Raw genomic sequence first — 24,750 nt, forward strand, 5'->3', positions numbered from 1 at the left:
CCTGCTCATAATTTTTGTGTTCCTATTACGGAGTAGATTGTGAAAAGAATTTGTTTGATAATCTTTATTTTATACTATCTTTTGTGTTCCTATAATCTTTTGTATACTATCTTTATCTTATAATTAAGTAGTTTTATAACTTATTCACTGGTTTATTAATAAAACATGTAAAATTTATCTTTATTACTTTTTTTTATTATAATTTCATATATTTTTTTTATGTTATTACTCTGTACATTTATAATTTATTTACTCATTTATCCTTACTAAGTGAAAACAAGTATTAAAAATCGATTATTTCAAGCTACAGCCCATAAAATTTAAAATTATACCTCACAAACTTATACAATTAATTGATATATATTTTTTTTTTGGTTTTAATAAGTTCATATATATTTTTTAAACACCCTCCCATTGATTTGTAAGATGATGTTCCACTAATTTAATTTTATGTAATTTTTAATTTTTTATAGGAAGAAAATACAAAGATATCCACCACAACAGGTAGACAGAAAGGACTAAGGAATTCCTTTTATGGAAAACTACGGGAACACAGCGCGTTAGTTTTTTTTTTTACTATTATTATTATATATATATATATATTATTTATTTAAATATAAATTCATGTGTATTGATATGTATTGATATGTATGAGATATATATGTTATTGGATTTTAAGAGATTTGAGGAAGGAGAGAAAAAATTAAAAAACTAATTTACATTCAAAAACTAAAATGATTTTGATAACGTGTTTTAAAGAGGATAATTAATTTCTTCACTCTTCTGCTAGTTAAGTGATAGGTGACAAAAAATAAAAATTAGCCTATCAATCTCTTCACACTTCTGTCAGTTAAGTGAGAATAAATAAAATAAAAATTTTAAATTAAAAAACTGTTTTCTTAACTTCTAAAATTATAAAATATCTAAACAACCAAATAAATTAATAAAATAAAATATTAAACAATGATAAAAAAGAAAACAATTTAAAACAGTTAAAGTGGGAAATCCCATATATAAATAAGTATATAAATATAGATGAAAAAAGATTTGATAATATTCATCCTCAAATACAATTGTAATAGTATCATATAAGATGAAAATAATAGTCATCTATAATAATATACTTTTATTTAATGTATATTTGGTCTTTCAATAAATATTAATATTATAATTACTAATCTTTTACTATCAATTATTAATAAAATTAAATATTTTGAATATAATAAAACTGTTAACACATTTTTACAAATAAAAAAAAGATAATGATAAGAGTAACAATAATAATATTTTTATAATATTTCCACATTTTCCTTTTATATTAACAAAATGAATAGCTCCTCTCTTTTTTTAATTATTCCCAAAACCATTGAATTTATTTATCGTTATAGAACTACTTTGCCTTGGATTATTTCCATTCAATATTTCTTAATCCCTTCTGTTTGGTGGAAGTCGAGTTCCATTCCCAGGTAACAGTTTTCTTCTTTCATCTTTACTAAGGAAAAATTAGATTTTACAATATATGTTTCATTCCCAGATTTGTAATTTGAATCTGGAATAATCAATGCATCAATAGTCTGAGAAAACATTCAGTGCATGGGATTTTGAAAAATAATGAATACACCAAAAACTTGGATTTTATCATTGTTTCCTTCCTTCTAAAAGCTGATCAGAAACAATAATGTAATATTATATGATTGATTGTAAATTAAAAAGGAAATTATAAATGTGTGGGGACTTAATTTGTGGATCTGTGTTACTGTATTTATCTTTCAATCCATGAATGTAGAACTTATACATGTATCTTCTGGATTCTATGATTGTGCTATCTGTTCATGTTCTTTCTCCATACAAAAGGTTTGATAAAACAATGACAAACTCAAGAAAAATTGGATTTCAACTAAATCAATCGGCACTTTCAGTTAAATATTATTTTTCAATGCATTTTCTTTTAAACTTGGTGGAATTGTGTTCTTGAGCAAATCTAAACTGCTCCAGAAAACTAAATTCTTAGCTCTTCAAGCTTCTGGGAGAACAAGTTTCTCTTCCTCATACAATTTCTTTGCTTTCTTGCCTAAATATCATGATTAATATATAATAAATGGGTACTGTAAACTATGTTCGCCATATAGATAAAATTTGTGTAAACATAATGTTTTCTGAGATATTATGGTTAGATCAAATATTACCAATTTTAGAATTTCTTAATTCAGTTACGATTTTTTATATATCGATGAATTAAGGGAGAAAAGTGTATTTAAATTATTTTGATCTCAATTCTTAAACGAGACTATATTGAATGTGAGAGTATATTAAATGTGTGAATTGTGTAAACTAAATTCATGTTTTGCTTGTTGAGAAATATTGGTCTCTTTTTCTTGGCACATCAAACACTTTCAAATATTGCAATCAATAACTGCTACTGTTGCTAATTTTCTGTTGACCATGGTTTATTCATATTAATGAATATGCATACATTGACATTTAGAATGGCCTCTTAATTTCTGATGCCTGTGTTCACTTTTCAGTTTCAGGGTTCCTATTCATTTTCCGAGGAAGAAAATGGATAGTTCCTTGCAAGAAATTTCCTTCTAAATTTAACAAAAGGATGTTCAAACACCGTCTAGGGGGATTCTCCAAGTCCTTCCGGAGCCAAATTGATCCTGAAAAATCCGAAGCACTCAGAAGAACAAAAACAGGTGCAGATCATGTATTTGTGTTTTTGTATCTTCTGCATGATACTAAAATCTGTTAAATGAAAAATGACGATTATCATAATGAAATTCTAATTCTGATAAAAGAACAATACCAGAAACACTTTTGGAATTGTATTTTAGTTTCATTGTTGCTAGCGACATATTTTTCAACATGTTCTTCACCAATGTTAGTTAATTTTTCTAAACTATAAAATCAAGAGTTGAAATCGTTACAAAAAGAACTGAGAACTGCAAAATTTCATGATTAGTCTTCACCAATCTTACGTAGTTTGCAATGTCAACTTTCATCAAATGGAGTATAGATACTAACACTATAAGACACGGATAATATGGAGATAAGTATAATCTCTAAAATATAAGATAAAAGAATAGGAATATATGTATATTATATAATTATGAATGATATAAATTGATAACAAAAATTTATATGCACTAAATATATTTCAATTTTAGTATAAAAATATTTATCATGACTGGTTCAAAAGAATTTGTTCCTTATTTTTATAATTATAATAAAAGTTTATAAAAAAATTATGTTAGAGACAGGTTAGAATTGTCAGAAAAACGAACAAATATTTTTTTGAATTATACATTTTACTGTAACCATCTCTCTATGTTGTTGACAGATATGGAAACCGACCTGAGTAGAATCGCAAAGCTTATTAAAAACGAAGATGGAACCTCGAAGAAAGAGAAAGAGAAAGAGCTTGGGTGGCTGGTGGAGGATTTCTACACTCAGTACCAGTCACTGTACTCATTGTATGGTCGTCTCACCGGAGAGTACGTGAAATCAGGTCATAGGATGTCCTCAGTGTCTTCTTCCTCCAGCTCGGAGTCTGAGTACTTTTCCTCCGAGGAAGCAGATGCTAATTCAGACATCAACGATTCAAACCAAAAACCTTTCCCCAGAGAAACGGAACGTTCTCTCGAACTACTTCTCAAGACTCAGGCATCCAACGAGTTTGAGGAACAGTTCAAAAGGAATCCAGAACTTCAAGTTGAAAGCCAAGCACGTGAAGATAAACAAAACGCTTATTTGCAGAGACGAGTTTTGCAGCTTGAACTGTTTCTGAAAGAGAGCAAAGGAACAGTGTCTGTGTTGCAAGCAAAACTCAAAACCAACGAGGATCATGCAGCGTCCAAAATTTCTGAACTGATGGCACGGATACACAAGCTCGAGCAAGAGGCAAAGTCTCTTCGGACGCAGAAAGGGAAAAAGAAAGAGAAGGTTAGACGCAAGAAGAAGGACTTCGATGACCAGATTAATGCCATGCAACAGATGTTGGATTCCTTGAGCAATCGTAACAAAGAGTTGGAAGAACAATTGGAAAGAACAAGAGCAGAAGTTTCGCAATTATGCTCTGCTCGGGTTGAAATTCTTGAGGAGGATTTGGCTGAAGAAAAGGAGGGTTTTCTTGCAAGGATAAAGGACCTGGAACTGGAAGTGGAATCTCGATATAGGAAACAGAGGGAATTGGAGGATAGAAACAATGAACTAGAAAGAGCAGTGGCAGAAATAGGTGCAGAACACAAACGAGCCGAAATTGGGTCCAAGAATATGAAGTTGTGTCAGCAACTATCAGAAAGGAAAATGGAAAGAACAATTCAAATGTTGAACCATAGAATCCATGAGGCAGAACAGCTGAAGAATGAAAACAAAGAGAGTCACAAAAGGGCAGAGCAAAGATACGAGGAAGAGAAGAGAATCCTTAGGGAGAGAATTGCTAGGTACGAAGAGGAACTAAGAGTGAGGGCAAGCACAGCGTCGGCACCAATAGAGGTTGATATAAAGGGGTTGGAATTGGGTGCAGAAGCACTAGATTTGGCTGCAGGGAAGCTTGAGGAGCACAGAGAGCGTGTGGCTAAAATGGTGGGGGAAGTTGAGTTTGCTAAGGATTGGATAAGACAAAGAAATGGTGAAGTGAAAGAGGTGAAAGAGAAGGTAGAAGGGCTTAAGGTGTTGTTGAGTGAGAAAGAAGAGAAAGAGTTGAAATTGAAAGAGATGTTGTGGAAGTTGGAAGCGATGGTGAGCAAAGAAGGAGGGGAGAAGCTGAATCTGATGAAATCAGTGAGGCAGCTTGAAAGGAAAGTGGAAAAGTTGGAAAGGGTTGTGAAAGAGAAAGATGGTGAGTTGGTTGGGCTTGGGGAGAAGAAGAGGGAAGCAATAAGGCAACTTTGTTTGCTGGTTGAGTTTCATCGCAATCGCTACCTCTATCTAAAGGATTGTCAAAGAGAAAGAAGATTTGGTAGCAGGAAACCATTCTCTATTTTTCTTTAAATTCTTAACTAGTTGATGCGACTTCAAGTCAAAAAAATAGTATCACTTACAATCAATTACATGGTATTCAAAGTATTATCTACTTTAAAGATCGGTATTTTGTCACGATTTTGTCTTTGAAAGATATCTGGGTCAGTTGGAACAAAAAGAGTATATAAATTGTCATTCACTTTGACTCCTGAATGATGTGAGACTATATTGTGAGTACCGGAACACTGTTGCCAGTACCAGAACACTAGATATGGAACACACTTTCTTAAAACGTGTGCTTTCTAAGAGAATGCCATTTCTGATAAGTTTTAGGTACAAGCTTGTAATCAACAACCGATCACACTATACCTATTAGCTGCTACAGCCACCAATCATGGCAACAAATTCCTTCTACCAAGATTATGTTCCTACGTGCCTATGTTCGATTAGATAAATTGTTAGAAAATTTTGGTCTGTCCATTTTCTTCCATTATCTATGGGAAATAATTAACTTCTTTTTCCTATCATTTCACTTCAACGTGTTTTGTCAACTTATTTTTGGATCCTCATCAAGTACACAGGTTTCACGACCCAAGTATAAATAATGTAGGTGCTTTAGGAGGAAATTCATAATATTTTTTATTCACGTTTCTTCCACAAGTCCCGAATGTTAACCTTATATTGCAATTGCAGTATCACTAGTGAAAATATAAGAATCCATGACTTATTGAGGGATGTAGCTACCTTTATAAAAAGGGATGTGGTGCATGTTTTTTATAAACACCAAATTTTTTAGGTCACTAAAATAAGAAATGATATAATAACAACTTATTATGTTGGGTTTTTCTTATCATCATAATAATATAATATGCTATTTAGTAAGTCAATTTTAATTAAATTGTCATAATAAATGAGATTACGTCTTTTTCTTAAAAAATTGAATATTCAAAAACATTGTAGGTTCTTCTCCAACTAATATTAGAATCAATCATAGAAGGTGTCCTATAAATCAGAAGGTGCGTTTAACTTGAATCCCTTACTTCAAGGGGACAACTTTCTCGTGAAATCGGTGGAATCCTAATATGATTGTGTTCTCCCGTGAAACTTATTCTGATTTTGTGTTAAAATTTGGTGCTTAAATTTCGTGAACAATTCATACTCTTCCGATTGGAATTAGTCTAGATTTGACCCTTTTTTATAGGAAAAATCTTCTCGTGCATCTTAGATATCATCAACATTAGACCTATATGGCCAAATAGAATAATAGAATAATAAACTGTAAAAGAAAACTATAATCGTTATTATCATGTTCAGAATCATCCACTCAACTTACAATGCACAAAATGTACAAAATCTTGCACTGTATATGCTGAGAAAGAATGGTATGTGGAAATTTATTTTCAGAAAATGAAATGAACTTCTAATACTGTAACTTTTTACAAATTCAAATAAAAGCCTAAAGAAATTGTTAATTCTTCAATGTGAGATTCTCACTTCTACTCCAAGAATGTCCTTGACCATCTCGTATGACACAAAAGCAATAGCTATGGAAGGGACCACCTGAAATAAAGAAAGGAATGTAACCAAAATGTTTTTATAATTTCCATGTGATTCAAAATATAGAACATTATTAATATGACAAGGAAGTTGGGGAAGTGGGTGAATGAATTAACTGACCTTCACCGAATTGGGAACTAAGCCCTTGTATAATGCTCCAAATCCCTCGTGATGCACAGTTTTCCTGAATGCATCAACCATGCCACTATACTCCATTATGCTCTTCCCCTCACCAGCGACAACTGGTGCAGCATCTTTCCATCCCACCATTTGCATTCTTCGGCGAATCACATCAAGAGGGTAAGCCACAGTTTGGCCAACAGTACCAGCAGCAGCCCCACATGCAAGCCTTGTTGTTACACTTAGCTCAGAGTCTTGACCCATTCCAAATGGTTTAGATCGAATCAACCAGTCTTTGAGAGACTCATATAGGGCAAAATTAAGACCCACATATGGTATCTGCAGACACACAGCTTAATATGTTCATGCAAAAATGAAATGCCAATATCTTTTGAAGTATCGAATGTTGTTTACTTACAACTCCTATAACTGAAGGTAGCCAGCCTTTATACAAAGCTCGAGGACCTTCTTCCCTGAAGACTGTTGAAAGAGCATGGTAAATTCCCCTGTATTGACGTGGAGATGCTTCTGTCTACAGGATCATTGAAAAATTAAGTTATGGCCAACGGAGCAAGCGATTCAATGAAGCATCTTTATCTTTCCACAAACAGCACTTCCAAAACAAAATACCTGGACGGTTAGCCTTCCTCGCACCATGTCCATTGGATAAGTGGCAGACATGGCAATGATTCCCGCACAAGCTCCAGCTCCAAGACGCAAAATGGGAGTGAGCTGAGCTTCTTCTGCGAAAAAGATGGTATGAGGAATGGAATTCAAGCATCAACCACAAAGAACTATCGAATGATGATGATAAGTCTTAGAAAGGTAGGAAAACACATTAATTATGAATCACATGTCTCAGACAAAACATACATCGATCTTATTCTCAATACTGCCAGATGGGGGTTGATTCCTTTGTTCATATTTGTTGTAAAACAAGAACCTAATATAACAAAATAAAAACGGAAAACAGAGTGTGTGAAATGAAAACAGAGTAAGTGGTATGAGGAATGGAATTCAAGCATCAACCACAAAGAACTATCGAATGATGATGATAAGTCTTAGAAGGGTAGGAAAACACATTAATTATGAATCACATGTCTCAGACAAAACATACATCGATCTTATTCTCAATATGGGGGTTGATTCCTTTGTTCATATTTGTTGTAAAACAAGAACCTAATATAGCAAAATAAAAACGGAAAACAGAGTGTGTGAAATAAAAACAGAGTAAGTGGTAAAACCCTAGATTTCTTCACACAACTCTCACTCAGGATCCTCTTGAAACCGTCGTGCTTCTTCTCCTTCTTCTCCATTCTTCACATTTTTTTTTCTTTCTCTTATTACGAAGTGGACTTTAAGCCTAACTCAACCCCATAAAACCGGCTCATAAGGTTGAGGTCTGCACCCATTTATATATTATGAAATGTCCTTATCTCTAGTCGATGTGGGATCTCCAACATCTCTCTCTTCAATATTTTATTATTATAATAATTCTGGGTTTGATTTGAGTATTACTTAAATAAAGATAAACTTGCTAGTTCTGATCCTCAAAAATATCCAAAAAGTTCCTGTTGTATCCTGGGAGACTTGTACAATACATCGCGGATAAGTCCTTACGGACAGTTATTACTCACTCGGAAAACTATTTTTTTTTGTTAGTTTTAAAGCCTATATTACTAGAATATTTCCTTCCAAAACAATGGCATTGTAGCGAAGGACTTACGTGCAGTATACAAACTGACGTGCCAGTAATGCAGCTACTTTATTTCTTCTGTACTATCTATTCCTCCTTTTTCACAATTTCTTTATTAAAAAGTTATATTTTACTCTACAAAACACCCATTTTTAATATTGTGATTGCATTGATAAAAATAAAAATGCAGATTGACACGCACATGCTTATAGTTCGAATACCGATAGAAATCTGTATTCAAATAAGAATTGTTTTTGGTCGTACCATTTCCCGGTTGCTGCTGGTAGAACCATAAAATACCCCTGCACTAGTATTGGCACAATTAGAGGGAGGCTGATATCTAATTAACAAATGTACAAGAGAATAATGAAATAGATTTCAGAAAACAAATGTGGAGAAACGTACTTCAAAGCTTGCTCATAGCTGAAGAACTTCACTGCTGAATTGGGGACAATACGTGCACAGTTAGTTCCGTTTCCTTTAAACAATCCTCTAAAACCCTCAGTTTTCCATATATATTTTAAGCCTTGACTTGTTCCGTTGTATTTTATATTTTGACTATTTTGAACCTGCATTCTCAAAGGGCAATTTGTTTCTAAGCAACAGAATATATCATGAGCACATTCTTCCTCCTGCAACATTTATTTAATGGGAACTACCTGCAGCAGAATCTTCAACCTCTCCAGTGGAGCCACAGCACTTCGTGACCTACAACATAGGTTAGATATATAATGTTCGATGAGAAATGATAATTTGACAACATAAGACATAATTGATTTAAATATAAATATATGTAATAAATGTATAGAAAAATATTAAAATAATAGTATTAAGGACGGTAATGTATTGTATAAAAAGTCAAAACCCATTTGATACATGACTCTTGGTACAAGGCAAAATTATTTGATTATTTTGAATATTAAAATAATTAACGTTGAACACAACGTTCCATTTCCATATACTTGTCTTTATTTTTTATTTATATTTTCTACCGATATACGCATTTTAAAATTTTATCAAAATTAAAAGAAACGTTTTCTTATTGTGTCAGATTTTATTATTTTCTAAGGTAAAATCTAACGCAGTTTATGCCTGCGTTGCTTGTTTTGTTATTCTCTTCAGATATAGTCAAAATCCCTAATAAATTTAGAAGAGTACTTTTAACAAACATATTCGTATGTCGACAAATAGACTTTACCCCACTAGATTTGACAGTCAAAGAGCTTATCTTCACTGCATAGAAAATCATATCATTTATGCATTTAACTTAACAATGGAAAAAAAACACTACAGAAATATCTTTTTTTAGATTTAAATTATTTATCTATATTAAGGTATTTAATATTTCACTCCATTTCATTTATCTTTATCATTAAACATTTATTTAATACGTTTCCCTTTCTTTGATGTCTTTTTATCTCTATCTTCTATTTTTCCTGACGTATTGAAATGTCAAACAAACCTATCGAGCTCCAATGACTAATAGTCCAGAAAATAACATTCAAGAAAGAATGAAAGACAAGAAAATTCAGATTGAATGATCAGAGCGTAACGATTTCAAGCTTTTGAAAATGCATAATAAAGAAGTAAAGAGGCTTCAATGGTCTAAAAAATAATCGCAAGAAGAATGAAAAAGAAAATAAAAGAATTAATGCAGAGTGAAACTCACACTCCTCCGGCAACTCCACCGGCGACGAGAGACTTGCAGATGCTGAGAAACTCGTGAGTACGAGGTTTGGCAGCCTCACCGGCAGGCTTTGCTTCGGAGGCCATTGCTTCGGAGTAGGTAGTTTTGGTGAGAGATCGATTCTGCGGAGAATGAGAAGAGAAAGGAATGTAAACGGTATAACAGAATCGTTACGAAAATTTTCTAGTCGAAAGAATTTCGCTTTGGAAAATCAACTATTATATTATATTATATTATTTTATAATTATTTAAATTAAAACTAAAAAAATAATATTAAATTTGGACAAAATTATTTACGTAACGATCTATTTTAATTTATATAATTAATTATTAGTTTTACTTTTATTACCACTAACAGAAATATAATTTATAAATTATTTACGTGGACCTCTATATATATATATATATGCGTAGAGATAACGTGTGATCTGTGAGTTCCCGCTTGGTATTCCCGTAATTCTCATGCACAAGAAAGCATTTATATTTTTATTTATTTATTTATTTATTTTAGGTTTTAAGACAGTTTCGTTAAGCAAAGAACAACCCAACGGAACGCATGATCCATTTTATACCTATCGGTTCAGATGCTTTGCTGTTTACAAATGAAGGCGCATTGCATCTATTGAATAAAAGGTTGTTTAAATAAAATTGTAAGCATTTATTAATGGAAAAAGATGGTTTCAGACCACTATTTTCATTTGACATTCTTATTACAACTATAAATAATAATAACAATAATAATATATTAAATTAATAAATTTTAATAAAATATAAATTAAGACATGAAATATAAAAATAATCAAATGAGTTGTGCTATAGGAGATAGTATAGTATTTTCTAACCTCAGAGAAGAGAAAATGTGTATTGATGATCGGTTTTTGTTATCTTCTATGTCAGATTGTTTTTTTCTTCTATTTTTTAGTCGTATTAAGTTATAATAAGTCAATTACTATGATTTCCATCTTATCATTCATAAATATTATGATCGAGAATGATTTGACTATAAGTATTATCGGACTTGACCCATAACCATACAATTCCTAAGTAAGTGGCGCAAGTTAACGAGATTTAAAAGTTTCTCAAAATTCAAATTATTACATTGTCTAGATCGATCCTAATATGATCGAGAATGATTCAATCATAAATATTTACTACCGGATTCAATCCATGATCATACAACCCTCAAATACGCAAATTAAAATTATTATAACTTAATACAACTAGAAAATATAAAGTAACGACCTAAACAAAATAAATACCTATAATCAATAGACAATATTCTCTATATGGTTCCTTTCTATTTCCTACTCTTTACAATTTTTCATTTTCTTTATATGTGATGTTATTTCTGTTTTGTCTGTACTTTTTACTTTTATTTTTTTCTCTCCTATAGCTGAAAGTTGTCAATCTGTCTCTTTCTACAACTTTATTCTAAAATGACATTATCAGCATATTGATGTTTCACGTGATTATAATAAATGAGGGTTTTCTTTCGTAGCGATCAAAACTTCAGATTTTTTTTCCAGAAATTACACGACACTTCTGCAATTTATTATGTTGATTTAAAAGAAGAAAAATGTTATCCTTACTCTTAAAATGGATAAGATTTATGAGGTGTATATTATGAAATAAATCGTTTTACCAAAATAAAACATTCAAGCATATCTATATAATCTAGTATTTGTGATATGAAAATGGGTTTTGACTTTGGAAAGTTCGTCTGACCAAAACTAGTTTTTTCATTACAAAAGATGTGAATCCAAAATTGGAAAACGTGTTTTTCCCGCTTGTAGTAAAAGTACTTTTACTTTTTAATTTAATTTTTGATAAAAAAATATATATGATCAGCTAATTAAACCTATTAACTATTAGTAAAGAAGCGAGTTAACGTTGAATAAATCTATTAATAAAAAATGTATACTTTTACATTTATTGTTGATACGATTCTTTCGGTATAAACATCAATGCATTTAGGAAAAAAATGGTAACAACTCAATACTCACACTCTTAGGTATATTAATTTTTATCAGTATCTTTATCACTGTCAAGAATATAATAGAACTTACGAAAGTTCTTTTTATTAAATAAGAAATACTATTCACAATTTTCCGAATTTATAATAAAATTTATTCAAAAATATAAAGTGTGTGATAAAAAACAATATGCTAACAAATATGTTTCTAACATTTTGTTATAATTTTGTTCTAGAATTAAATATATTTAAAATCTTTATAAATATTATTTTTTTATTGATTTTAGTTCTTAAAAATATTATTGTCAATTTTACATATTGATAAGTATGATAATAACTTGTTTTACCATACTACCTTTTAATTTGTCATTGTTTTTGCATCATATACTTTTGTTGATTTCATTCCAAATTTAGTTGTTTTGACAATTTCTTTTGCAAGATTAAAAGTGATTAAATTTTTTTTATAAATTTTGTAGGGAAATGGAAGCTTGAAGAGATGAGAAAGCCAGTTCAAAATCTTTATACCCAATGATCAAAGATAAAAGTAGTGTACTCGTCAAACAAGAAAAACACTCACCTAACTAAAAATACAACATTCTCATCAAAATCACATTTCTCCGATAAATCAGATAAAACAAACACTATTTAAAAAGTTGTATCTCATTGAACGAGTATTTATGATTGACCAACAAGAAATCACTTTTTTGATATTTATGATTGACCAACAAGAAGCCACTCTTTTGGAATGATGGTTGAAAAGACCAAATAAGAAGGAAAAAATAAAAAAATTTGGGCAAAGAAAAAAAAATTGGAAGTTGCTACTACATGAAAGAGACCAAAAATTGGAAGCGGCTACTTCCACTTCAATCTTGTCATTATTTTTGCTTTGTGATTCTAATATATAGGAGTAACTAAATCTTCTTTATATTAGGTTGAATTTAATAAATCTTCTTTACATTAAGTTTGGATGTAATAAATCTCAACTAAATCTTCTTTACATTGAGGTTGGATGTGATAAATCTCAATTTATTGTAGTTATCTTCTTGTAATAGAATTTTTTTTTTTAAATAAAAATTTTCATGTTATGCATCACTATGTCACTTAAGATCTCAGCGAGGCTGACACCTTAAGTAACAACAATCATTTACCATCACATGAAAAAAGTATTATTAAACAAAAGAAAAAAGAAAGAAAATACAAAAATACGGGGGGACTAGACCAAACCCATATGTTAACAAAAACGATACATAGGTAGACTATACCTATTCATAAAGAATTCTAAGAACAGACAAGGTGGAAGCCTATTATACCAAAGAAAAGATTCTCTATGAAAAAATTCTAAATTAGCCAAATTATCAGCACACGCATTTCCTTCACGAAAAATATGAGTAACCATAAACCTAATTTTCCCACAATAATTAAGACAAGCATTCCATCGATTATGAAGCATCCAAGGAACATTTGTCCTAGCAGTAAACGCATCACAAACCAAAGCAGAATCACATTCTAGCCAGACATTAGTAAGCCCTATCTTTTGAGCTTCCTCCATAGCATGTATAACCCCATAAAACTCAGCAACCAGAGCAGTCTGAACTTCAAGAAACGCAGAAAAAACTCCAATAAATTCCCCCATACTCCCACGAAAAATACCTCCGCAAGTAGCAAGACCAGGATATCCCCAGCAGCCCCATCAGTGTTAATTTTAACCTAGCCTGGTGAAGGAAACTCTCATCTAACAGGAAGAGGACGTAGAACTTGACCAGTACGAGTGTTAATACCAAAAAACTTTAGCACATTGAAATCAAACATATCATTCTTCATTGAAGCCTTAGACGAATTACCCACTAGACAAGTTAAGTCTTTAATAACCAAAATAGTCCTAGAAACCTCAATCTTATCCTGAAAACGAGAATAATTCCTCATACGCCATATCATCCAAATAAAAAAAGTTATCACAGCTAGCTTAATTAATTTAACCAACGGACTACCATCACTCTTAATAAAAGAAAAAAGATAATCCTTATTAGAGAAATGATAAGTAGGAAAAATGTGTTGAACCCGACTCCAAATACGCAAAGCATTAGCACATTCAAAAAATAAATGTTGAATAGATTCCTTGTGCTTTTCACAAAGCGTACACATAGAACAAATATGCAAACCTTTATTTTGAATATGATGATCTGTAGGCGGAATATATGAAGACCAAATAAATTTACCCCAACCACAGGAAACCCCTGGATCCAAGAAAAAAGTCCTAACTGATTTAAGAGTGAGACGACCAGACTCATCTAGAATCCAATTAGGAATATCCTGTACCGCCCTAACCATGATATGACTAAAAAGATGAGGCATCTGCTGTAAAGACAATGGAATATTCCAATCACCACCTGTCCAAAATTGAGAGACTGTATCCGGAATACTAGCACCATCAGATAATCCTGCAATATTTGCTAAAGAAGTAGTAGCACACCATTTATCATTCCAAAAATTAATAAGAGAACATGTACCAACAGTCCAAGAAGTATAATCAAGTATAGTAGAATAAAACTGCTTAATTCCAAGCTAAAGAGATGACGATCTATAAACCATTCGAAACTCGTATTTTGATTTAAGGACCCTAGCTTTCAAGAGCAAAGACCAAGGCTTGTTGCTATAAGCAAAGTTCCAAGCAAGCTTAAGAAGATATGCATTATTTTCATGGTGAAGGTTAATAATTTTCAAACCTTCATTCTCAAGGGGAGAACAAATCGTATCCCAATTAACAGTAGCTATACCTTTTTTCAGAATATCACCAGTCCAAATAAAATTTCGACGCCACTGTTCAACTTGCTTAAGAAGAGAAACAGGCCATTTATACAAATTAAAACTATAAGCTAGAAGACCCGTAATCACCGTATTGACCAACTGAACTCGACCCATCATGCTAAGAGATTTACCTTTCCAAGAAGCTAGCTTCAATTTGACTTTATCTGCCAAAGGTTGAAGAAAACGACCCCTTGGAGCACCAACAAAGATAGGCACTCTTAAATAAGTGAAAGGCAAACAACCATGACTACAAGAAAGAATACGCTGAATTTTGGTGACAAATCTTGTAGAATTATCCATGGTGAAAAAACTACTCTTAGAATTATTAACATATTTACTAGAGAAATCACCATATGTTTTAAGAAAATTTCTCAAATTTCTAAGAGACTTAGTATCCGCCCTACAGAAAATAAAAATGTCATCCGCATATAAAATATGAGAGGGAGTGAGAAAACCTTGTGGATTAACCATATGTAGAATCTTCTTATCATTCACAAGCTTTGAGAGACCTCTACTAAGAACTTCCTCTACAAGACAAAAAAGCATAGGAGACAAAGGATCACCTTGTCTAACACCTCTACTACAAGGAAAAAAACCCACCAAACTACCATTTATTATGATAGAAAGCATAGCTGAACCGACAAACGAGGGGTGAAAACCAAAGCGTGACAAAATTGATAGTAAAAACTTCCAACTTAGAGTGTCAAAAGCTTTGTGAATATCAATTTTGTAAGCCACATTGCCTCTGCGAACCTTTTTAGAAAGCAAGTTAATAGCTTCAGAAGCAATAATAATACAATCTTGAATCTGTCTGCCCTGCACAAACCCATACTGATTAGGAGAAATAATTATGGCAGCCACAAGAGCAAGCCGATCTGCCAAAATCTTGGAAATAATCTTAAATTTAAAATTAGCAACAACAATCGGCCTGTAATCTTTAATAGATTTAGCACCCTGAATCTTAGGAATAAGAGATACCACATTACTGTTCATTCTAGGGAGAACCCAGTTTTGTTTAAAAAACTGTTAGACTGCATTACAAACATCTGTCCCAATAATATCCCAACAAGAATGATAAAAAACACCACCAAAGTCATCAGGACCAGGAGCACTATTACCATTAAGGTTAAAAACAACATTCTTGATTTCCAAAAAATCAGGACACTTAAGCAGCATCATATTCTCCTCAGAGGAAACCAGCTCAGGAATATAAGTACTGTTCCGTCCGGTTGACCTGGGACGTCTTCGTGCGCAACCTCAACCGTCACCTAGGGACTCCTTCCCACTGGTTACCTGTGGATTCCTGCAAAGAAGGACAAAAGGGCGCCCTAGCGACTGTTTGCACTCCAACGCTCAAGTCAGTCAGCAAGAAATACCAAAAACTATGCACCTCCGTATCGGAGCACCGCATATGGCACTCTGAAGGTGGTAAAAAGGAAACTGTGTCTAGTGTGTATTTTCTCCCTCTGGCAAAGATCTTTTCCTAGTCCCTTGTGCGTAACCCCAAGGCTCGAGCAAGCAACTAGAGAGTTTCTGGAAAATTTGTCGAAAGTTCGAACCCCGTTCCCAACATTCCTGACGCTATTTAAACTATCCTAGCATTTAAAGCGCCTTAAAGCGCTTTTAATTGTAAAACGTAGCGCATTTAATTAGCGCATTTAATTATAAAACGTAGCGCATTTAATTAGCGCATTTAATTATAAAACGTAGCGCATTTAAGACGTTAAAAACGTTTGAGAGCCTTTATAGTACCTTAAACGCTTGAAACGGAAACTGTATTAAATGACTTTAATTACCTGGTACCTGACAAAATGACGTTTCAATACTGACCTGACTGTTGTACACGTGGAGGGCCTCACAGCGCCATGACCCCGTTTGGGGGCGTTTCTTCGTGTGAGTCCTCCTGCTTGGGAGTGCTACTGCGCAAGGGGTGACTTTGTGGGTGCCAACTCATGCCTCCAATCATCTAGTCACTCACTTTGGGAGCGTATCTGCCTTTCTCTCGTACCCTGCGCCCGGCTGCCCTGGGCGTGACCCTCCTCTTGAGTCGTATCTGTCCCAAAGGCGTCTCTGGGGCGGCAGGGGTACTTCACGAATTAGGCTGCCCTACACTGGTGCTATCACTATGGCCTTGAAGCCACATTTGTCTTCTCTTTATTACTTCCCGGTTCATCGGGATTTGAGGCCCTCCCCCGGCGTCGCTCCCTCCGTGGTCTTTCCTACCCATGGGTATCGGGGAGCCACACTATGATCGCCTCGCCTCTGTGACATTTGACCTTGGCGACGCTTCCTCTTGGCGACGCTGGCACTTGGCGTCCCTTCACCTGGGCGACGACTTACGTTGACTTTGACCTTGACTTTGTCTACGCCCGGATACGGGACGGTACAAGTACCAATAAAATCTTCCATATTGTTTGCATCCTGATCATGAGAAATAGACTCGGCATAAAGAGTTTTATAAAAGTGCAAAATATGTTCCTCAGTAACAACATTATCAATTCGTAGACGATGAATCCCACTAGAATTATTCCTCCTCTTGACCACAGTATGGAAAAAAACAGTATTTCTATCCCCATCTTTAAACCAAAGCATTTTAGCCCTTTCTTTCCAAAACAAATATTGACAGTGAAGAGCCTGATCAAGCTCCTCCTTAGCGATCCTTTCTTGACAGAGAAGCCCATCAATATCAGACATACTAACAGTCTCTAAGGTTTGTTGAATACCAAGCAGAAGACCCTGTTTAAGAAGAACTGCATTGTGAACATTACCAAAAGAATTTTTATTCCAGTCACGTAGCTCAACTTTCAACCTTTTTAACTTATGATGTAAAATAAACATAGGACAACCAACAACCTTATTAGCCCAAGAATCAGGAATAAGCTTCATACATGAAGCGTCTTGAAGCCACATAGAAAAGAATTGCTAACCTTCCTCAAAGAATTACTAGCAAGACTAGTAAGAATAGGGGAATGATCAGATCAATTTTTAACAAGAACCTGATAAGTACAAGAATCCCATTCATCCAAACACACTTCGTTACATAACGCCCTATCCAATTTTCTATGAAAAATTCTATGGAGCCCTCTCCTTTCATTACACCAAGTATAGCAAGTGCCAGTAAAAGGCATATAAGAAAGATCATTAGTATTAATCTAATCAAGGAATTCATTGCAAGAAACTTGATTAGGAGCCACCCCTCCTTTACAGTCATCTGCCGAGAGCACAACACTAAAATCACCCATAATACACCAAGGCCCTATGAAGGAACTAAGATCCCTCCACAAAACCCGTCTAGCCACGTATGTGGTAGCACCATAAACACCTGCAAAACTAAAACATTTATCATGCAAATGACAAGTTACAGAAATAAATTATTCATTTACCAAGAAATTTCGAACCAAATTAGGAACCGACAAACACCAAAGCTTAGCAGCTTTATTAACAATAGGAGACGTAGCCACCAAATGCATATTAACAGATTTGAAAATGACTTCAAAAGCATCAGTGTACGACACCATAGGTTCAGCAAGAAAAACCAAAAGAGGTTTGTGTAGTTTGAGTAAACTAATCAACGTCTCCACAGTTTTGTGGTTTCCCAATCCTCTAACATTCCAGAAAAATGAAGAGACTTTCATTGCGACGTTGTGGAGAGAATTGCCTTAGCAGTTTTTTTAGATATACCATTCTTCTTAGGTGGTCTCCCTAGTTTTCTTTTAGTGCAAACTATTTCCTCCCCAGTATCACTGTCATCCTCCTCCATCTCGTTGGGATCAACCCAAAATTTTGAAAGAACATTTGTATTTTCCAAACCATCAAGAGAGGAAAAGTGATTTTGCAGGACCAAGGATAGTGCTTTAACATCCGCAGAAGATTTAGCCTTTTGAGGTTCAACAATGGCACTAGACGTACCAATATAAGGATCACTTCCCACATCAGTAGTGTCTAAACCATCAAGAGAGGAGAAGTGATTTTTTAACACCAACGACGGGGATGGTACAGTCACAATAGCAGAGACCTCCTCATGATGACCATCAATTGGAGTATTGGATATGATTGTAATATGAACAGGTGATTTAACCCGCTAAGGAGAGATGGGACGTAACTGAGGTGATACCACCACAAGAGTCAAGACCTCCACATGATTGGAGCCCTTGGCTTGCATAAGGGCAGGTGAATTCCTTAGCGTCCCCGTTTCTGGGAAATCTGAAGTGTGAGTGGGCAATCCCTGCCTGGATTCATGATCCGAGGCATCTTCAAGAGAAGGCATATCAGCAAAATCGTCCTCCACTCCACCTGGTTTATCAAGAGCAATATAACCCAAGAGTGACCCTCCTTTAGCTCCGACAGAAGCATTAATGGTCAATTTATCAGTGTAACCTTCCACGTGCTTCGGCTGCGAATCTTTTTTACGATACTCTTTACGTTGTTTTGGGACCTCAGTCATCCCCTGATCTCGTTCATCATAAATTATCTTATGAGAAGATTTATGTTGAGACCTAGGAGCACGACCCTGATCATGAATCACTCGGCACTGAGCAAGCTCATGGCCTATCACCTTACAGTGAGAACAAAAAGGAGGGAGCCATTCATATTCCACACCAGCTACAAAGGTAAAGTCTGAGCGTTCAACCCAGAGATGATCAGGAAGAGGAGACAACATATCAATATCCACCAGCACTCTAGCAAACATACCCATTTTCTTTCTCATAGTATTCTCATCCAAAACCAAAGGAGTACCAAGACATTTTATGATTGAAAAAATCACATGTGGCCTCCAATACTCCAAAGGCAAACTATAGATAACCCAAGCCTGAGTTTTTGTACTCTTCATGGTAGTTGGAACAAAATCTTTTGTCCAGGCAAAAAGTCTCAAGAAACCCGGAGATAACTTCAAGGAACCCATCCCGAGAACCCACCGCATGTCTTTTAAAGAAGCGAACTCAAACTCATAAAAACCCTTCCCAAGAGGAATTTCTTTCCACGGTCCAAGAGCCTTCCACACCGGCTGCAACTTTTTAGTTAAGTTTAGGTGTGTGAAAAGTTTATCTCCCTTAGAAAGAATAACCCGACCATGTAAATGAGTCTTGCAATCCTCAAGGCCAGCCAAGTATTCTGTTTCATCGATCCGGACCACAATCATGTCTCCCTTAATATAAGGAGTGGGTAACTTGGACGAAGGAATATCACATGTAGTTCCCAAAGCCTTAGCAAAAGTTTTCTTTTGTCCAGACTTAACATATACAGTCTTCGCAGGAGATACTTCCCTATCCTTCAAACACTTCCATGGGATGATGAAACCATTAGAACCCTCCGCCATTTCAAAAGCCACTACTGACCGCACAACCGCCCCCACACCACCACTGCGCACAGACCCGGTTGCGCGCCACCCCCGCAGCCCTTGGTTGTCGTCGCCCGCTGCACCTGGTGGAAAGGTTCGCGCAAAACGCGATCGAAGCCGCTGCGCTGGTGGAAAACGTGAACGCATGTCCGCCGCCCCTGATCGTCGCTCCTCACTGGTCCGATGGAACGGTGTCACGCCTCCGCAAACCCTAAACACGCCTCCGCAAAAAAAGACAAAAAAAAGACACTCTTATGTTATATCTAAATAAGAAACATTAAGAATGTTTCAAGTAAAAAAAATAAAAATTACAAATTACAAATTATTACATCTCAGCTAGACAGATGAAACCAACAAAATATTTCTAAACCATTATATAATTATGTTTTGCTTAACATTAGAGAATTTAATTAAAATATACTGGAAGATGTTTTAGATTTGCATTCAAATAGGAAGTGTTTATTTATTTTTAAATATTTTAAAAAGGTATATTTGAAATATTTTGTACATTTTATTTGTATTTTTACCCCTACTTAAATTAGTGAGTTTAATTTCAACAACGAGTTCTCAGTAATGTGACACTTGAAAACGAGATTAAAAATTATTTGAAATATATGTTTATATTTTTTCAAATTTATAATAAGTTTATTTTCTGTCTTCCAAATATAAATAATTTAAAAGTTGTTTTGTTTTAGGGTTTTTTTTTATCTCAAATATCGTTAAATATTTCACTTGTATAGCTATAAATTATAAATTATTCACATGGCAACTTCCTTAGATGCTTATTTTTATCATCAAATATAAAAATCACATGCTTATTTTCCGTTCAAAATGTGGATTTTAACATTTAGATATAAGATTTTTTTTTCAGCAACATTTTTAGATATAAATGTCTCGACTGAAAAGTTAAAATATTTCTTTTTAACTTTTAGTAACTAAAAAAGATCAAGTTTATAAATGTAACTTGCTTAAAAGACTAAAAAGTATGTTTAAGGTCAAAATAATACAAATACCTCTAATTAAAATAAATGAGTGATTTATTAACAAACTTTAAAATAAAATAAAATTATAATATTGCTATAGACTATTCATTCTCATCATGTTTGATTCCGCATCCAAAACGACATTATTAATAACTACAGCTTGTTAATCAATGTCAAAAAATATGCATGACAAAAATATTTTTTTAAATTATACAAAATTAAGTTAAATATATTATATAAACCAAATTAACCACTTGTAATAAAAAAAAATACACTTATCTCCTTTCAAATCATAAAAATCTCATTCATGCTCTCGGTTTTATATTCATATTGTAAGTTTTTTTACCATCATGGAATTATTTTTTTAGTTTTTTACCAAAACGAGGTCCGTTTAAAAAAAATTACAAATTTAGACAAGTCGTGCCAATTCGGCACGATTTCATATGCACAAATCATTCCAATTAGACATGACTATGTCATGTCATACTGAAGTCGTGTCAACTTGGCACGACTTTTGCCTTGTCATATTGAAGTCGTGTCAAGTTGGCACGGCTTCTGCCCTGTCATACTGAAGTCGTGCCAAGTTGGCACGACTACTGCCACGTCATAATTTTTTTTTTGTTTTTTAATTTTATTGTTTATATATTGGGTAATAAGTTATGTAATGTTAAAAATTAATTTGATACATAATTTTCTAAAAGTATTAGTTTTAAGGAACAAAAAATTGGATAATCATGTATGGATCATGTTTGAATTAAATGAATAAATACATAGATAAAGAAAATGAATGTTCTAAGAGTGTTATGAATAAATACATAGATAAAGAAAATGAACATTCTCCTTCGAGTACTTTTTCCACTCCACCAAATATATTTAGAACTTCGGCATTCACCCCTCTTTCTGCATATAATCCAACATCATCCATGCATTATCGACCCACAATGCCCTCACCAGCATCTCATAATGAAACCAATAACAACGATGATGAACATGTCTTTGATGATCCTTTTCCACGAAGACCTCGATGACAAATACGAAGACCACATTATGGCACGTCTTCCCATAAATAATTCACTTCTAGTTCAACTTTATATTTTTATTTTATATCTTGTAATGAATCTTACTAATTTGTTTAGTTCTAATTAATCTCTTCTCATCATTACGTGTTCTGTAAAATCATTACTTCTCAAGCTATTTATTTTGCAAATTCACAACAATAATTCTCTATTTATTTTCCAAATACAATAATTTTTCATTTATCTATTTATTTCCAAATTCAATAACAATTTTCTTCATTTTTTAATTAATCAAATAATCAAGTTATTGTATTACATTACCGTCAAACATGATTCATACACGATTATCCAATTTTTTGTTCCTTAAAACTAACATCCTTAGAAAATTATGTATCAAATTAATTTTTAACATTACATAATTTACTACCCAATATATAAAAAATAAAATAAAAAAATTATGACATGGCAGAAGTCGTGCCAAGTTGACACGACTTCAGTATGACAGGACAGAAGTCGTGCCAAGTTGACACGACTTCAGTATGACATGGCAGAGTTGTGTCTAATTGGGACGATTTGTGCATATGAAGTCGTGCCAAATTGACACGACTTGCCTAAATTTGTAATTTTTTTAAACGGATCCTATTTTGGTAAAAAGAAAAAAAAATAACCCCATCATGATAAAAACCCCATATTGTATCTAATTCTAAAAAAGATATTTACTCCTTTTTATATTTCTAATAAAGTACACTCACTTTTTAATAAACAATACTCATTTCTCTTATTTTATTTAAAAATATTGCATTGACTGAAAATTAAAAATTAATTTCAAAATATAAAATTAAATATTTGTTTATAAATAAAAAGTTAATTTAATTTTTTATGAGATAAAACAATGAAGTAAGCGTCATACAAAATATGTAAAAACTGAATGTTAATTATTAATTAAAAATATAATTCAAATGTATAATTATTTAGAAAGTGTAAATGTTATTTTTAACAAAATAGAATTTTGAATTAAATGGGACGTGAGTATTATTGAATAATGGATGTAGTTTTTGTTTATGATATTTATGATATAAATACAATTGTGACCTTTCAAGAGTCCACCATCGCTTTCTCCACCTGTTATTTTTTATTTTTATATATTATATATATAGCTTTCTTATGGTATCATATATCATACACATACACCATTGAAGAATAGTGCAAGCAATATGATCTGTAATAGCGTTTAGAAAATTAATGCATGGAAAGCTACTTAATGGATTATATACAACATTACATGGTCCATGTAAGGGGAACACGTGAAAAGGCTTATAAGGAGGGTAACCGTTACATCTTTCACCAACCATTAAAAATTTAATTTGATTTTTGCGATAGCACACACAGACTCATAGGATTCTTGATATGGCTCAAACAATAAACAAGGTTCCCGTTAGGGAGAAACATTTAGCGACAAAATCGTCATCCTCGTATCGTACCAATCTTTGGGACTGTGGCAGCACGCTCTATGACTCGTTTGAGCTCAACTCCTTCCAACGCCAACTCCACTCCGCTATAGTTAATTCCTCCATAACAAGAACCCTTTCCATGCCTCACTTACCGGAGCGTTCACTTCACGCGCCGCCACACCAGCCTCCTCCACCTTCCATCGCCATGTCACGAAAGTCCTTCAACTTCTCCCGCTCCTTTCACAGACTCATTCGTTCCGTTTTCAAGTCCAACAATAAATCCACCACCACCACCACCACTGGTTTTGAGTTTCCAAGTGCCGGAGAAATACTCCAAAAAGAGCTTCTACGTGGTTTATGATGAGTCTGGACCCGTTCTCTCCACCATCGCCGAAGTTCCAGAGTTTGAGATCGATGCACTCTCGCCGAAGATCTCTTCCCTCGTCAGAAGGTCAGCTTCGGAACGTGTAATTACCACAAATCGCTTAGTTTTAGATCTTAATTAGTTTTTTTTTTCTCTGGCTGGGACATTTGGCTGGGACATTGATTCATTTTCAGGATTTGATTCAACTGAATGTCAATGTCCTTGGCTAAGCTGTTTTTGTTAATTAACCTTAACATGGCGTCGTATTGTATTTGTTTTAATGTATGAAGTAGCATATGTGAAATCAGCGCTTCAATGATTTCTGTTGCAAATATTTTATTCTGTTCCAATGGTTGGCGAGAGGCAAGTTTTGTTTGAATTATGATGTTTCAACTCCTCTCAGTTTTTGTTTTATTTTTATTTAGAAGCCATCAATGGCCTATGTGTGATATTTTGTAAAAGAATAATTATACTCTACCAACATCTTTATAACAATTTTATCATTATATAAGAGAGATAATATATACATATATATATATATATGTTATTTTCTAATTAAGTTTGAAGTGTATTTTAATAATTTATATTTTATTAAATATATTGTACAATAATTGGAAAATAATATCAAATATCTAAGTTTTTTCCATAAAAAATAAGAGGAGACAAAATTTAGCTATATATTTTTTTAAATTTACATTTATACGTTATTATAAAAATTGACAATGTGTTTACTATTAAAGTGTTGAATAAAATAATTGAAGATAACTTTACATAGGCTTCATCCATTTTATACTTAAAA

At 33.4% G+C, this 24,750-nt stretch overlaps 4 protein-coding genes across 5 annotated transcripts; 2 read left to right on the forward strand and 2 right to left on the reverse strand.

Moving 5' to 3' along the window:
• Window positions 1-3,327: 3,327 nt before the first annotated feature.
• Window positions 3,328-5,000, forward strand: LOC137809700 (COP1-interactive protein 1-like). Its single transcript, XM_068610794.1, has one exon. It carries the CDS (start codon window positions 3,328-3,330, stop codon window positions 4,990-4,992), a length of 1,665 nt encoding a protein of 554 aa, XP_068466895.1. The 3' UTR covers window positions 4,993-5,000.
• Window positions 5,001-6,228: 1,228 nt separating this feature from the next.
• On the reverse strand, window positions 6,229-10,227 carry LOC137811472 (mitochondrial adenine nucleotide transporter ADNT1-like). 2 transcript variants are annotated; one of them, XM_068613248.1, is made up of 8 exons: window positions 10,005-10,227; window positions 8,995-9,043; window positions 8,741-8,904; window positions 8,600-8,637; window positions 7,270-7,379; window positions 7,058-7,171; window positions 6,640-6,978; window positions 6,229-6,522 (listed from the first exon to the last, which is right to left on the reverse strand). In XM_068613248.1, the coding sequence occupies exons 1-8, from the start codon at window positions 10,106-10,108 to the stop codon at window positions 6,439-6,441; spliced, it is 1,002 nt and encodes a 333-aa protein (XP_068469349.1). In that variant the 5' UTR covers window positions 10,109-10,227; the 3' UTR covers window positions 6,229-6,438. The 2 variants fall into 2 exon arrangements, with proteins under 2 accessions (XP_068469349.1, XP_068469347.1); XM_068613246.1 differs by having other exon boundaries at window positions 7,270-7,382.
• Window positions 10,228-15,290: 5,063 nt separating this feature from the next.
• Window positions 15,291-20,116, reverse strand: LOC137809368 (uncharacterized). Its single transcript, XM_068610491.1, has 7 exons — window positions 18,932-20,116; window positions 18,481-18,880; window positions 17,979-18,121; window positions 17,140-17,535; window positions 15,844-15,939; window positions 15,553-15,753; window positions 15,291-15,326 (listed from the first exon to the last, which is right to left on the reverse strand). Exons 1-7 carry the CDS (start codon window positions 20,114-20,116, stop codon window positions 15,291-15,293), a joined length of 2,457 nt encoding a protein of 818 aa, XP_068466592.1.
• A 3,427-nt stretch (window positions 20,117-23,543) lies between these two features.
• On the forward strand, window positions 23,544-23,948 carry LOC137809369 (uncharacterized). The gene has a single exon (XM_068610492.1). The coding sequence runs from the start codon at window positions 23,544-23,546 to the stop codon at window positions 23,946-23,948; it is 405 nt and encodes a 134-aa protein (XP_068466593.1).
• The last annotated feature ends 802 nt before the right edge of the window (window positions 23,949-24,750 follow it).

This window comes from Phaseolus vulgaris, chromosome 2 (assembly GCF_000499845.2).
Source record: "Phaseolus vulgaris cultivar G19833 chromosome 2, P. vulgaris v2.0, whole genome shotgun sequence".
In the NCBI taxonomy this organism is placed as follows: Eukaryota; Viridiplantae; Streptophyta; class Magnoliopsida; order Fabales; family Fabaceae; genus Phaseolus; species Phaseolus vulgaris.